Consider the following 17,032-nt stretch of genomic DNA (forward strand, 5'->3'; position numbering starts at 1 on the left):
AGTGTCATGCAATTCTCAAGTGGTTAAGATAAGAGTTTTCACTCAGTATAGACTCAGACGCAGTCACTGCTGTCATTCTTAAGCAAAAAATGTATAATTTAGAAAATAAAAGGGTCTCGAAAAAGGATCACCAAAACTTAATACTTAAGTCTATATATATACAGTGTATATATAAATATATAAAACAAAGCCCCTAGAAAAAGATACATTTTAAAGCAGTTTACTTTAAAAGGTTGAATTAGAAACTGTCACAATCAATGTGAATCAATTTTTATCAATTTTTCATTGTTTATTCATTTGCACATAGTAGGCCCACCTTTGGAATATACCTTTTCACCAGCAGCAGGACAAAGATTAACGTCATCAGAACACCTAACATGGTCCCCGAAGAGTAATAGAAAATAGGGCTTCTGTCAAGACAAGCAGATAAAACTATGTAAATGCCATGTAGCACTTTAAGTATTAAAAACAAGTTTAAACTGATGGCAGCAGCCATAAAGAACACTAAGAATGAAGACATCCGACAGTAGCTCTAATTACATGCTATACTCAAAAACTGAAATAAGGAGAGGACTGTGGGAAGACAGGAAGTTCCAGGAATCAGTTCCTCCAACAAAACAACTATTGAACTGGCAGGAACTGTCTGAATCAACTATTTTGAAACTCTGGAGTCCAAAGGAATGCTATGCAGCATCCAAGGTGAAGTAGGAGGAAGAGGCCAGTAAATTGTAATAAATACAGGTGAGATTCACTTGCAGTGGCTACCATCTCTATTCTCCAAGCCTTCTAGAGGGCAGCAGTAGGGACTAGAGCTTGGGCTCCTGGCACAGCTTGTGGATGCCAGGGTGGGACATAAAGCCCTAGTCCTCCGAACTTCAGGGGTGTATGGTCTGATGGCACATCTCTACTTTTGATCCACTACTTCAGATTGCTGGGGCCAAGCTCTGAGGCAGTCATTGTTCCAAACCTCTCAGACAAATGTAGCAGAAGAATCTTTAAGATAGTAACATTACTCAAAAGGATCGAGAATAGTCAAAGAGCTGCATTAACTGGGCAATTGAATCAAGAAAATGCTGCTACAAAAGCCATACAAAAAGCTCCTGGTGTCCTCACTGACCCCACCCCCATACCTTCCACAAAGCAGGGTGAAGCCAGCTTATACTTTCATTATATGTCCCTAGCCCCTTCCCAAAGGGAGCAGAGGGGCCCTTGTGCGCACACTGGGATATATTTATGTCAGTGTGAATCAATCTGTGGAAGTCTGAGAGACTGAGCTGGGGAATATATCTCGGGCATGCCCTCAGAAAGTTTGTCCTGAAGGAAGACAAAAGGGTTGTAGACACCTAGGATAATGTGGGAAACAATTAAGTTGAAGTGGCCTGGGACAAGGGACTACCTGCATTAAGTCACTCAAAACAGCACCTAAGAAGGAAAGAAGGCCTATTTCAAAGGGAGTAAAGGAGCCATTCAAATTACTATAAACTGTGAACTGGACATTCCTAAGGCCTTTAGCAAGCACAAGCCCAGAAAAAGAAGGAGGCTCCGTGGCTCTAGCTCCAGAGAGGCTCAAATAAGACAGCAAGAGCCCGACACTTCCCATCTGCTGTGGGTTGATCTTCTGGATAAGAAGGCTGAGCTCTGAACGAGACCACCAAGGTAGAGCCAATTTGCAAAGACAATGAAATGTGTTTTTTGCTTTATTTGTTCTGATTTACTCCTGGTACTCAAGAAAATATCATATCACTAGCTGGACACAAACTAAAGGTATAGAAAGTTCAGGAACTAAATCTAAGAGGTAATGCTTTAAAATATTAAAATATACAGTGTTGAACAAAAGATTATATGACAAACAAACAAAAAAGGAAATAATGGCCTAGCCAAAGGAACAAGATAAAAATCCAGAAACCATCAACAAAGAGGACAAGACTTTGAACTTGCTGATCAGAGACTTTAAAAAAATGATCCTCAATATATACTCTAGGAGATAAAGAACACAGAGAATTAACTAAAGGATATGAGAGAAAAAGTAAATGGAAGTCTTTTGAATTCCCAAGAGGAACCAAACAGAAATACTGGAGTTGAAGAACCCAATAACTGTAATGAAAAATTCCCTAGATGGTTTCAACAGCAGATTGAAAGTAGCAGAAGAAAGAATCAGTGATCTTGCAGATAAGGAAACTGAAATTATTCAGGCTGAGAAGCAGAAAGAACAAAGAATAAAAAAGAACTAACAGAGCCTAAAAGACCTGTGGAACACCACGAAGCATTCCAGCATACGCATTATGGGAGTCCCTGAAAAAAAAGAGAGAAAGGGGTAGAAGAAATATTCAAAGAAATAATGGCAGAAAACTTCCTACATTTAACAACATTCAAGAATACCGACAAACCCCAAACAGGTAAACTGAAAGAGAACCACACCCAGGCATACAGTCAAACTTTTGAATGCCAAAGACAAGAAGAGAATTCTGAAAGCTGTTATGTACAAGGGAGCCCCAATTAAGATTAAGTGCTGGGTGGGCCACGGAGGCTCAACAGGCAGAGTTCTTTCTCGCCTGCCGTGCTGGAGACCCGGATTTGCTTCCCGGTGCCTGCCCACGTAAAAGACGAAAAAAAAGATTAAGTGCCGATTTCTTATAGAAAACCATAGAGACAAGAAGGCAGGGGGACAAAATAAGCGCTGAAAAAAAAACAACTGTCATCTAAGAATTTTATAACCAGCAAAACTGTCTTTCAAAAATGGGGGAAAGATTAAGTCATTCTCAACTAAACAAAAGCTGAAGGAGTTTGTCACTACTAGATCTGCCCTATAAGCACTACTAAAGGGAATTCTTCACACTGAAAGAAGGGATTACAGACAGACCTCTAGTAGAGGTAACCATTTTGGTAATTATAAATACCAATACTACTGTATTGTATTTTTTGTTACGTAATTACACTTCTTTCTTCTTACAGGTGCTAAAATGCAAAGGCATAAAAGTAATACTAATTAAATGGTTTGGGACATACAATGTACAAAGATATAATCTGAAACAAGTACAAAAAAAGGATGGAATGGAGGGGTTTAGGACAGTGTATGCATATGCTACTGAAGATAATTTGGTATCAAATCAAATGGGACTGTGATAGATTTAGTATGTTAAATTTTAAGCCCATAGTAACCACAAAGAGAATACATGAAAAATATATTCAGAAAGAAATAAGGATGCAAAGTGATAAAATATAAAAATCCAAATAAATACGGAAGTAGGCATTAACAGAAGAATTGAGGGTCAAAAAAGTATAAGACTTATAAAGACAAAATAGCAAAATGGCAGAAGAAAATAGTGCATTTTCAGTAGCTACTTTAAATGTCAACTGACTGAACTCTCCAGTCAAAGGCAGAGATTGGCAGAAGGATTTTAAAAGGTATGACCTAACTATATGCTGTTTACAAGAGACTTACCTTAAATTCAAAGACATAGTTTTTGAAAGTGAATAGATGGAAAACATTACACCATGCAAGTAGCAATAAAAAAAGACCTTGGGTAATGATCAGAAAAAAAAGACTTTAAGTAAAAAAACTGTTATGAGGGAAAAAGAAGGACATTATATACTGACAAAGGAGTCAATGCAACAAGAAGACATAAGTACATATCCACCCAACAACAGAGCCCTAAAATATACAAAGGAAATACTGACAGATTTGAAGGGAAAAATAAACAGTTCTACATTAATAGTAGGATATTTCAAACACCACTTTAAATAATGAATAGAATATCTAGATAGAAAATCAGTAAGGAAAAAGAAGACTGAACAATACTCTAAACCAGCTAGACCTACAAACACATACAGAACACATCACCCAATATCAAATAGAAAATACATTCTTCTCTAGGACACAGGGATCTCCAAGACAGACCAAATGTAAGATCATAAGTGTAATAGATTCAAAAGTTTTGAAAACATCCAATGTATCTTCTCCACAGGACCATGATGGAATGAAGCTAGAAATCAACAGCAGAGGGAGAAACATAAAACTCATAAATATATGGAAATTGAATAATGTATTCTTCAATAACCAATGGGTCAAAGAAGAAATCACAAGGGAAATCAGGGAATACCTTGAGGCAAATGAAAATGAAAACACAACATACCAAAACCTATTGGATACAGCAGTGGTGAGAGGGAAAATTATAGCCCTAAATGCTCACATTAAAAAGGAAAAAAAAGGGGGGAGGGGGCCTCAAAAATAGATCTAATCTCAAAACTGGAGGATCTATAAAAGAACAACTAAACCCAAAACAAGCATAAGGAAGGAAATAATAAAGACTAGAACAGAAATAAATGAAATAGAAAATTAAGAAAAACAATAAAGAACTAAAAAACTGAAAGCGGTTCTTTGAAAAAAATCGATAAAATTGACAAACCTTTAGCTAAAGTGACAAAGAAAAACAAGGGGGGATGCAAATAACTAAAATCAGAAATGTATGGTGGTGGTGGAGGTGGTGGTGGTGGGGAGACATTACTGCCAACCCCACAGAAATAAAAAGGATTTTAAGAGGATACTCTGAACAATGAACTATACAGTGAGAAATCAGATAACAGATGAAATGTAAGGATTTCTAGAAGCACACAAACTACTACACTGACTCAAGAAGAAACAGAAGACCAACACATTGATAACAAGTAAAAAAAACACTGAATCAGTCATCAAAAACTGCCCAAAAAAGAAAAGCCCAGACCAGATGGCTTCATAGGGAAATTCTATCAAACATTCCAAGAATTAAAACCAATCCTTTTCAAACTCGTCCAAAAAACTGAAAAGAAAGGAACAGTTACTAACTCAATCTATGAAGGAAGCCAACATCACCCTAATATCAAATCCTTACAAAGATACAAAAAAAAAAGAGAAAATTACAGACCATAAAATTCCCTTATGAACACAGATGCAAAAATCTTCAACAAATTACTAGCAAACCTAATTCAACAGCACATCAAAAGAACTATACACCTTAATCCCGTGGGATATATCTCAGGAATGTAAGGCTGATTCAACATAACAAAATCAATTAACAAAATAACAGTACAATAAGAAGAAAAAGTGGGGGGGGGGAGCGTAAATACATTTTAACTGATGCAGAAAAGGCATTTGACAAAGTCCAGTACCCTCCTTGATAAAAACACTTAGAAAACTAGGAATAGAAGGAAACTTTCTCAACATGATAAAACGCATATACATAAAACCCACAGCTAACATAATACTCAATAGTAAAAGATTGAAAGTTTTCCCTCTTAGATCTGGAATAAGACAAAGTTGCTCACTGTCATCATTGTTATTCAACATCATACTGGAAGTTCTACCCAGAGCAATTAGGCAAGAAAAAGAAATAAAAGGTATCCAAATTGGAAAGGAAGAAGTGAAATTTTCTGTATTTACTGATGACATGGACCTATATATAGAAGACCCTGAAAAAATCCACAACAAAGCTACTGGAACTAAAACTAATGTGGTGGGGTACAACATCAACATGCAGAAATCAGTAGTGTTTCAATACATTAATAATGGACAACCTGAAGAAAAACATCAAGAAAGAATAATTACCACTTTTAATAGCAACTAAAATAATCAAATATCTAGGAATAAATCTAACCAAGGAGGTAAACGACTGGTACACAGAAAACCACAAAGCACTGCTACAAGAAATCAAAGAAGACCTAAATAAATGGAAGAATATTCTGTGTTCATGGATCAGGAGACAATATTTTTAAGATATCATTTCTACCCAAAGAGATTTACAGATTCAATGCAGTCTCAATCAAAACACCAATAGCCTTCCCTTCAGAAATGGAAAAGGCAATCATTAAATTTACATGGAAGGGTATGGGACCCAAAGTAGCCAGAGCTATCTTGAAAAAAAGAATGAAAAAAGTTGGAGGACTCGCATTTCAAAACCTTAAAACTTATGACAAAGCCACAGTAATCAAAACAGTATGGTACTGGAATAAGCACAGACATACAGACCAATGGAGTCAAACTGAGAGTTCAGAAATCAATCTTCACAACTATGGCCAACTGATGTTTGACATGAGTGCTAAGTCCACTCAATAGCAAAGAAGAGCCTCTTCAACAAATGGTGCTGGAAACTGGATACCCATACACAAAAGAATGAAGATGGATTCATATCTTACACCATATACAAAACTCAACTCAAAATGGTTCAAAGATCTACATATAGGAACCAGAACTATAAAAGAAAACATAGGGAAGGATCTTATGTTAGACCACTGTTTCTTAGACTTTACAGCTAAAGCACAAGCAACAAAGAAAAAAATAGATAAATGGGACTTCATCAACATTAAAAACTCTTGTACAAAGGACTTCATTATGAAAGTAAAAGAACAACCTACACAATGGAAGAAGATATCTGGAAACCACATAGCTGATAAGGGTTTAAAATACAGAATATATAAAGAAATCCTACAACTCAACAATCCAGTTTAAAAATGGGTGTGCTAGGCGGTGCTATGGTTGCTCAGTGGCTGAATTCTCACCTGCCGTGTCTGCCCATGCAAAAAAAAAAAGGGTGTGTGTGTGTGCTGAATTGAATTTATTATGTACCCCAAAAAAGATAATGTTCTTTTTAATCCATTTTTGTGGGGGTAGACCAATTGTAGGGGAGACCTTGTGGTTAGGTCAGTTCAATTGAAACGTGGCCCAGCCCACTCAAGGTGGGTCTTAATCCTTCACTAGAGTCCTTTACGACAGGATAAAAGGCAGAGAAAAGCAGGAGAGCACAGAGAGAAATGCCCAGAGACACCTGAAGACGGCCACTGAAACCAGAACCAGGAGAGGAGCAGCAGATGTCACCATGTGCCTTCCAAGGTGACAGAGGAAGTCTGGATGCCAGCAGTCTTTCCTCAGAGAAAGTATCTTCCTCTTGATGCCTTAATTTGGACATTTTTATGGCCTTAGAACTGTAAATTTGTAACATAATAAAACCCCATTGAAAAAGCCAGCCCATTTCTGGTATATTACATTCCAGCAGCTTCAGCAAACCGAAACAATGGGCAACATTTCTCTAAAGAAGATATACAAATGGCCAAAAAGCACACAAAAAGATGCTCATCATTAGCCATCAGGATACGCAAATCAAAACCACCATGAAATACCATTTCACATCCACTAGAAAGGCTACTATCAAAAAAATGGAAAATTACAAGTGTTGGAGAAGATGTGGAGAAATAAAAACACTCATTCATTGTTAGTGGGACTGCAGATGGTGTAGCTGCTATGGAAGACAGTTCAGCAGTTTCTCAGAAAGTTAAGTATGTAATTACTTTATGATTCAGCAATCCCAGTTCTAGGTATATATGCCCCCAAATCGAAAGCAATGACTCAAACATATTTTCACACTGATGTTCATAACAGCATTATTCACACTGCCAAAAGATAGAAGCTACTCAAGTGTCCATCAACTGACAGAAAGGATAAATAAAATGTAGTATGTACATACAACAGAATATCGTTGAGTTATAAAAAGGAATGAAGTACTGATACATGTGACAACTTGGTTGAACCTTGAAGACACAGTGCTGAATGAAATAAGCCAGACAAAAAAAGACAAATATTGGATGGTCTCACTGATATGAAAGAAAGAATTAGAACAAGCGAACTTAGAGACAGAAATAAGAATAAAGGTATCAGAGGCCAGAAGAGGGGGTAGGGAATGGGAAGTTAAGGTTTAAATTGTACAGAGTTTCTATTTGGGTTGATGGAAAATTTTGGTAATAGATAGTGGTGATGGTAGTACACTATTGTGAATGTAGTTAACAGCATTAAGTTATACATTTGAATGTGGTTAAGAGGGGAAATAGCTTATATATGTTACTAGAATAAAATTAAAAATATAAAAACACATAGGACTGTACACACAGTGAACCCTAATGTAAACCATGGACTATAGTTAATAGTACATTTATAAAAATGTTATTTTGTGAATTGTAACAAATGTATCACACTAATGCAAGGTGTTAATTATATGGTGGTATATGGGAACTCTGTATTTTATGCACGATTTTTCTGTAAAACTACATCTCCTGTAATAAAAAATGAAATCAGTACTTGAAATTTATGATAAACAGCTTGCCACTAACTCCAAATGGGAAATCTGAGCTACCTTCTACACTCACAATCTGATTCAACAGTGATTATTAAGCACCTCTTACATCGCAGGCCCTCGACTAAGAGCTCTACATGCATTCACAAATACCCTGTGAGACAGCCATACCTATCTACATTTTACTGAGGGGAAACCAAAGCACCAAGAAGTTAAACATTTTCCAAAGACACCGTCTGCTAAGTGGATTCAAGATTCCAACCCAGCTCCTCTGATTCCAAGCTTTACTTTTCATGCTATGTTTGCATTATATGGTTATAAAGACCAGGATGACATCAAACACGCCTGAATCATTAACAAATATTTGGTTCCGACCAACTAGTATGAACAAGCTAAGAGGAAAAGTATTGTTAGAAAAGAGATTCTTTTTTTCAGGAGAGAAATAGTAAGAAACAAAGTATCAGAATAATACATTTATCCAAGAGTCAGGTATTTGTTAAATTCACCTTTCTGTGTTAGAGCCACAAATCTAGGAGGAATTTCTAATGTATTTGAGAGAATAAAGCGCCTGGCATCAGAAAGCCTGAGTATATATCTTGGCCCAGGCAAGAACTAGTTGTATGATAGTAGACATTGGTTTTCTCATGTAATAAAATGAGAACGATAATACAGAGTTCACATACTTGTTATCAGGACCAAATCAAATAAGAAACATACATTAATATATAAAATAAAAGAATGAATGTGAAAGCACTTTGTAACACATACATATCCTGCTATAGGAATCTCTCTTCCCGTTTTAAAAGGCCTTGTAGCACTATCTTCAGATCTACACAAAACCTAAAGCAAGAAGCTGCAAACAGGAACTACAAAAGCACAGTAATGTGGAAATATTTAGCTATAGGGTCAAAAACATCCCATACTTTTTTGATCTACAAAATTAAGAAAGTAAAATTAATACTTACTGACTCAACGTCTTTGCATAAAAGAAGAGGAAAATACCCACCACAAATACAAGGAAGAGTTTGAAATCCATGACTGGAGTAGAAGAAAGAAAAAAAAAAAAATAGGACAAAGATTTCACATCAATGTAGTATTAGGGAAAGATGAGAAACATCAATTTATTGAAATGTCACCCCAGAAAAATTGAACCCAGAAAGTCAAGTATAATAAAAATAGACTTACCCTTTCGATTCACTTTTATCGTATACACAAATATATTCCTGACAGGCTTCACAGAGAAACATACAGTTTCCCCATATGGATTGACAATTATGGTTAATTCATTAGTTTCCTTTGGTATCCAAAAGTTATGAATCACACATTTGATAAAAGTTATAATGGTTTCTGGATACTGACATTTATGTCCTTCTGTGATATGTACAATACTGAGCAGGCCTGAGCTGGTAATTTTCACCTATAAAACATGAACAAACAAATCCATAAAGACAGAAGTAAAAGCTTCTTAAAAACATGAACAGAGGAGCAACGAGAACTCAGAATTGGCTGAGAAAAGAGCACTCAGATACACATGAGCACAGTCTGCTTCTAGGAATGAGAGCTGTGTTTCCTATCGAACACACTCCATACCACACACTTTTGAAAGTGAATGTTTCTTCTCCTGGGTTGTAGTAGACTCTTTAACTCCCTCTTCATGAGAATAGGGTTTACATCTCTACCTTTTTCTATAAAGTAGAGCTTATTGTGATTGAGAAAGTGCCACTTTCTTCGGTACCAGTTGAGCAGGTATAATTTAGGCTTCTCCCACCATGCTGCCTGAAGATGGGCCAGACCCAACCACCCTAATCAAACCTCACAAAGCCCTAGCTACAATGGCAAGCAGATGGTGACAATCCACTGATGACAACATAATGACTCTACTGCTGCCCATGCCTGCCTCTTCTTTGTTCAAGAAGAGGGAAACCTTGGAAAGGGTAGTGAGAGCACCAGTTTTGGCTCTCAGGCATCAGATGATAGCACCATCTACAAACCCCAGGTCATTCCCCCTCACTTCTCTTTGATTTTAGCTCCTGGCTCACTATGGCCTCCTTTCTGCTACAACATCCTGCCTTACTTCTCAAGGGTTTAAGAATATAAAATATTCTCATCAAAACTGCCTCCACTTCTCTGGTCTCTAAGGTCTTTGAACTCTTCTCCTTTTGTGTTCTCGTCCTCCACCCTGCCTCAGCTAATAATTCCCACGGTCATACTCTAGGCCTTATTAGTACCCAAACTGTAGCCCCTCCATAAGCTGTTCCATGTGTCCCACTGGCTGACCATCACTTCCTATCTTTTCAGCTGTTCCCTCCAGCACCCTGACCCAATAAGCCTTCGATTTCACTATGGATCCAATTATCTCCCCTCAGGCTTTCACCCCTTGGTGTCCTCAGCCCCTTCTTTCCAAGCTAAACTTCATGATCAGTCATTATAAACGACTCCTTTGCATGTATGCTCAAATCTTTTGCGCATCTCTTATTTTGTCACATTCACCTGCAAAACTGTATCTTGGTTAAATCTAACTCTCTACCTTCTCCACTCCTGCAAGTGTACCACTGAATGTGCTGCAAAAACACACACTGGTTTCACTTCAAATCCATGACTGTGAACCTTATGTGGGTCCTGAAAGCTGAGATAATCGTATTGCACACTGCTGCCCATTCACTTTTCCACCCTCTTCAACAATGATTTCAAAACTTCTCCTTCCTTAATACCCCAACAGCTGCTTCCCATCCTTATTTGTCAGTCTACCTTCCTACTTCACCATAATAACGAAGAAATAAGAAGAGTATGTCCACTGGCTCTTACCCTCAAATCCACCCACCTGTAAACATCTGCAGGCACATGATCTGGCTTCCTGCCTGTTTTCACAGAAGAAATTTGCATGTTCTGTTCTAAAGGCAAGCCCCAGATCTGGGCACTGAATTCTATCCACCTCTGCCTACTCAAAAACATCTACCAGCACTTCCTCCTCTCTCTCTTCGCTCTCTACCAGATTTTTTAAATCAACACACTGATACTTTTCCCATTAAAAACACAAAAACGAAAGCATTCTATCAATCCCACTTGCCCTTCCAACTATCATCCCATTTCTTTGCTTCCCACTGCAAGATGAGCCACGAACATTTTATTGCCAGAGAGTAAACAACTGTTAAAAAAAAAAGATAGGGTCAAGTTAAAAAGATACAGCTAGTTTGAAGGGCTCCTACTGGTCAAATATGGGACTGAGTATCAAAATAAATAATGAGAGTAGTCCACTGAATGAACTAGCAATCCTTGAGACTATGTGGATATCACTAAATAAATAAATAAACATTAAAAATTAACACTTGCTTATAGTAGAATGCCAACAAATGAGTGTGAAAAAAATAATAGCATTAGAATATCACCATTTGACAAGAAATGCCTTTATCTGCAGTCTCCAATTTCTCTTCTCCCATTCTCTCCTCAACCTATACCTAACAGGCTTTTATCCCCAAAAAGCTTCACCAAAATTGCCCTTGATGAGGTTACCAGTGACCTTCACCACTAAATTTAAAATTCAATCAATTCTCAAGTCATCTTACTTGACCATCAATAGCATTTGGCACTCCTTCTGTTACATTTTCTTCCCTGGGCCTCCAGGACACCATACTGTCTTGGTTTTCTTCTGTTTTCATTGTTGATTCTTCTTTCTCCTCTTTCGGCTCTTTTTTTTTTTTTTCACCTCCCAACTTCTTAATATCAGTCTGACCCAGGCTCAATTATTGTCCTCTACTTCTTAGTGAGCTCATCGAGTTTTATGTCCTTAGGTGCCAACTACATTAATATACACTGCTCTTTAATTTTGCAAAAGAAACACAGGAAAGACACACCAGAAATTAATACTACTGATTATCTACAGAGATTGGGCAGGAACTGGGTAGAAGGGCTGAGAGGGAGTTAAAAAAACATACCTTTGTGTAAATTTTGACTTTTGAGAAATGTTAATGTTGGACATACTCAAAAATAATGATAATAAAATCAACCAGGAAGGGGAAAAAAAACTAAAATGGAATAAAAACACAAATAACCCTAACTATATTTCAAATGAATAAAATAACCATACTGAATGGGTGCGGTTGGTAGGAATAAATTCACCTCAGGAACTTTTGAGCACAGTATTCAGATTATATACACTCAACCAAACTTATACACTTAGATAAAAATAACATAAACAAATACTGACCCAGTTTCTAGGTTTGTTTGTCATAGTGGTATGGTTAGCAATTCTGAACCTGCTTTCTGTACACTCTAGGATTAAGCAAATAAATATACTGATGCTAATGGGGATCATTTTCTCACTATCTGTGAAAGGAATTACTAATATGGAAAAGGGGAAGACTATAGTGAACCAGGTGGTTTGGGATCTCAAAACCCAGTTAGAAAGACCAGTGTTGGAAATAGATATGTGTATAGGTGGATGTGGATGTGTATACACATGTGACAATGCTATGCGAGTAGCCAGAAAAACCTAGTGCTGAATCTTCTTTAAAAAAAATTATTCGAGAGCTGGGTCTAGGAAAATACAAGATGAGTCACGAACATTTTATTGCCAGAGAGTAAACAACTGTTAAAAAAAAAAGATAGGGTCAAGTTAAAAAGATACAGCTAGTTTGAAGGGCTCCTACTGGTCAAATATGGGACTGAGTATCAAAATAAATAATGAAAGTAGTCCACTGAATGAACTAGAAATCCTTGAGACTATGTGGATATCAATAAATAAATAAATAAATGTTAAAAATTAACACTTGCTTATAGCAGAATGCCAACAAATAAGTGTAAAAGAAATAATGGCATTAGAATATCACCATTTGACAAACATCATGATATGACTCAGACAAGCATCCTCGATGGATGATAAAACTAATGGATGAAAGTTTGATGAGGAATAGGATATCCATACAATGTCAAATTATATCCTCAAAACATTCATTCATTATACAAAATAAAATAGTAATTTACAGGGAACAACCAGGCAGATACTATCTTAACCAAGTGGTCAAAGTTTATATCATCAGAAATGATACAAACCAACATCATGCCCCTCATGACACAATGTTCTGGCTATTCCCTTAGCCTAGAATATTAAACTACCCCCCTTATATTCTCTTGCTACTTTGTTCACTTCCTCGAAATCTTTCTCAAATGTTACCTTTTCAGTAACAGCTACCCTGACCATTCTTTATTTTGACCATTCTTTTTAACAATGCAACTTGTCTCCTACTCCCCACCCCTCAATTCCACTTATCTTATGTCACATTTTCTTCTTTCATAGCACTTGCTAGTTTTATAATTTTTTTCTCTGTTATATTTATGTTTATTATCTGTCCCTCCTCACTTGCTTCACCCTTCCAAATGTAAATATCCAGAGTGGCAGGAATTTTGTTTGTTCACTGATGTATTTTAAGAGCCTGGAATAGTTCCTTCTACTTATATTAGGTGTTCAACAACTGCCTTCTTGTCCATACCTGGGATCAGAGGTAACTCCCAAATCTCTAGGGAGGGGCCTGAATTAGCAATTATTTTGAAAAGTAGAAGGGTGGGTGTTGTCTTGAACTGTGCTTGAACAGCAAGCAGATTATATTCACTTAGATGGTATATTTATTTGAAGCGGCTTGGGGAGGAGCTGATCAAAAGTAAGGAAGAGTTCATGCTCCTCCCATACCTGCTACCCTTTGGGGGATGGTCAGGTTCCTAAGTCAGCTTGGCCAGGTGTTAGTGTCCGGTTGTCTGGTCAAGGAAGCACAGGCCTATCTGTTACTGTGAGGACATTTCGTGGACTTAAATCATGAGCATGTTGGTTGCATCCATGGGTGATTACATCTGCAGTTGGCTAAGGGAAGTGTCTTCTACAATGAGTGATGATAAATCTAATCACCCTAAGGCTTTTAAGGAGAATTCAGAAGACAGACTCTCTCTTTCCACTTTAACAGGCCAGCATCTCCTGGGGAGTTTGCTGAGGACCTTCACTGGAGTTACCAGCTCACTGCCTGCTCTACAGATCTTGGGCTCTTGTGTCCCCATGGTTGCATGAGATACTTTTATAAATCTCATATTTACAGATAACTCCTATTGGTTCTGTGTCTCTAGAGGACCCTGACTAATAAACCTTGGCACCATTACTTGAGATATCCAAGTCCACTTTCATACTGATACACAGCTCTGTGTCATACTAAACCTATTTTCTATTCTTGAAATGCTACATTTTAATTCCCTGTCTCTAAGACATAACTATAAAAGTAGGCCCCTACCTGCACAGTTGACCACATGTATTTCCACTCCATTCGGACATTTTGATTGTAGCAGTAACACTCTGACTCAGAACTTCTAATTGAATCCATCTCCTTCAAAGATTTACATCTTGGAACTATGAGACGAAAGAGGAAATATATTTCCAAAATATTTAATTGCTCTAAATCTTATCTTTTTCAAGATCCCCTCTACCCCACTCCACACACTCACACCACATACATACATACCTCCCACAGGTCTAATGGTAGCAGTTTTAACATTCTATGATCAACAAAGTCTTACAGAGTAATTACAGTCCTTCAGCCTTTCCAACTTAGCAGGAGACAGACACAAAATTATAGTCTGTATCAATATTCCTAGGACATATGGGGGGAACCATCAGAGAATGGGCACTTTTTCCATTCTGGAGCAGAGGGCAAGAATTGAGGGCAGCTTCCCAGAAGAGGTGACACGTGAGCAGCACACTAAAGGATAAGCAGAAGACAACAAGATGGAAGTTGGGGGGAGATGGTATTATGTAAGTGATTCAGCCAATCATTAGGATAGAATGTAAAGAATATCTGACAGCATTTCAACACCTAGAACTAAAGAGGTAAGCAGTGGTCACTACTACACTAAGGAATTTGGACATCTTGAAAGCAGAGCACAGAAGGATTTTAAGTAAGGATGAGTCCCAGCAGGAAATTGCAGACACTAAAAACAGTTTAATTGAAAAGAGTACAGAAAAGATGTGGGCAGGGTTAAGGGAACCAATAAGACACTGTGAGGTTCCCAGGAACCAGCAAAAGCAGGAAACCTTCATTACGCTAGGCTGGAACCAATAATGGGAGGTCCTGACGTTATTGGAGCTAGTGGAGCTTATGGCACGGCAGTCTAAGGGAACACTATCACTGCCAGTAAAACAGCGGGCTGAGGGTGCAGGTACCTCAACCTCTCTCTCCTGTCCTCTTGTCAGTGCTTCTCATTGGCTTAACCCACGGGAAATCAGAGGGCTAAGAAGTCCAGGTGAAACAGTCCACAGAAAGCAGTTTCCAGGCGCAGAACAGGAAAGAGAAGGGCTGAGAATGGAGCTGTGGGAACACAGAATAACCTGCTCTAGTTATTCTGTCACAAGAAGTGACAGAAGTACATTTGTGTTTTAGAAAGAATATTCCATTAGCAGTGTAGAAACATTAGAGGGGAAGTAGACTGAAAGCAAGAAATACTAAGGAGGCTTCTAAAGAATCTAAGCAAGAAATGAACTATGTGAAAAGGAAGAAGGAATAGATTAAAGACCACTAAAGAACAACAGACTTTGGAAATTTATTAGATGAAGGAGAACAAGATGGCATGAAAGTTTCTGGTGAGTGGACAGATGGTAAGGCCCTTTACACAGATAAGATATAATGGAGAAGAAGCAAGCTTGCGAAAGGAAAGGGGAGATGAGTTCAATTCTGGACATACTACGTGTTGGGTGGTGGGGTTAAGTAAAGACTGGACAGGTCTAAGGCTCAGGAGAAATTTGGCTAGAGACAGATTTAGACACATAAATATGTGTATGTTCAAATATACGTGTGTTCTGCATAATATATAAATAACATCAAGTAATACAACACAATATACAGAGAGAGAGAAGTGCTGTAGTACAGGGGATAGGTGTGGTAAATACCACAAGAAAACCAAAACATAATGGGGTTTGCATTATTCTGTGGCCACTGATTTGTTTGAATTTGAAATGAAGCAGGATGAAAGCTGTAAGTTATTCTGGATTCAGGGTGGGTGTCATCACTACAACTGTCAAACAGAAAATAGAACAGGGAACATTTATGTGCATAGGCAAAAATGGACCTTAAATCCAACTCTTGCTCCCTCTAAGTAGAATGTGGTGAGCTGTTTCTCCAGAAGAACCTGAAACAAAGCTAGAATGACCTGCTACACTAAAGTTGGGGAAGGACTGGGTGACCAGCAATAACTCATCAATAATTTTATCCATTTAGGGGGTAATATTGAATAAGCTCAGATAGGTCCATGTCCTGGCTAGGAATATCCACAGCATTATGCAGGAGAAAACGAAAGACAGGTTTGGGGAAAGGATGCTGCCAATCCCACCACCTCCTGAAATACAATGAACTGCATAAAAGTTGGTATCTTCAGTTGGCTACATAAAGCAGATAAATTACAGGAGGACCGAGTATATTCCATGGTGACACTGTCAAGTCATTTAATCTTTACTCTTAACATTGTGAGGAAATGCCTACATGTTTAAATATACAAACAAATTGGCAGAGCTCAAGGGTCTGAGACACAAATACAATAATCCAGGTTAAAAGGCATTTTCAAAAAGATATGAGAAAGAAGCTCTTAGAGGGCGTCTATTAAATTTGGGATTCTAAAAATTACAAATGCATTCCTGCATGGTCTGTCTATACACAAAAGCAAAGAGAAAATGCAGAATCAGTGCTATCAAAACACAAAGCAACCATCACTTAAGTACTTTCTTGAGTATATCTGAAATGCAAATGACTCCTGGCCAGGGCTACACAAGGAAAAGGGCACTTTTAAAAAGGACATTAAACAACCAGCTACTAGCTGTATAAAAGATGAATGTCAAAAAAGGCAGCACAGAATCTGGAAGAGCCTGAGTAAACTGTGATGAGAATACATTAAAACACATTAACATGCCAGCA

General features: G+C 37.7%; 1 protein-coding gene across 5 annotated transcripts in view; it reads right to left on the bottom strand.

Annotated features, from left to right (window-relative positions):
* The window catches only part of NEMP2 (nuclear envelope integral membrane protein 2), a 186,830-nt gene that overhangs the window by 14,902 nt on the left and 154,896 nt on the right, over positions 1-17,032 (bottom strand). For all 5 annotated transcript variants that reach the window (XM_077154487.1, XM_077154488.1, XM_077154490.1 and 2 more), the window contains exons 2-5: positions 14,366-14,481; positions 9,282-9,513; positions 9,062-9,134; positions 317-410 (exon numbers count right to left, since the gene is read on the bottom strand). In XM_077154487.1, the coding sequence (XP_077010602.1) occupies positions 317-410; positions 9,062-9,134; positions 9,282-9,513; positions 14,366-14,481 (515 nt within the window). The remainder of the gene's footprint in view (positions 1-316; positions 411-9,061; positions 9,135-9,281; positions 9,514-14,365; positions 14,482-17,032) is intronic.

The sequence above is a fragment of the Tamandua tetradactyla genome, chromosome 3 (genome assembly GCF_023851605.1).
Source record: "Tamandua tetradactyla isolate mTamTet1 chromosome 3, mTamTet1.pri, whole genome shotgun sequence".
Taxonomy (NCBI): domain Eukaryota; kingdom Metazoa; phylum Chordata; class Mammalia; order Pilosa; family Myrmecophagidae; genus Tamandua; species Tamandua tetradactyla.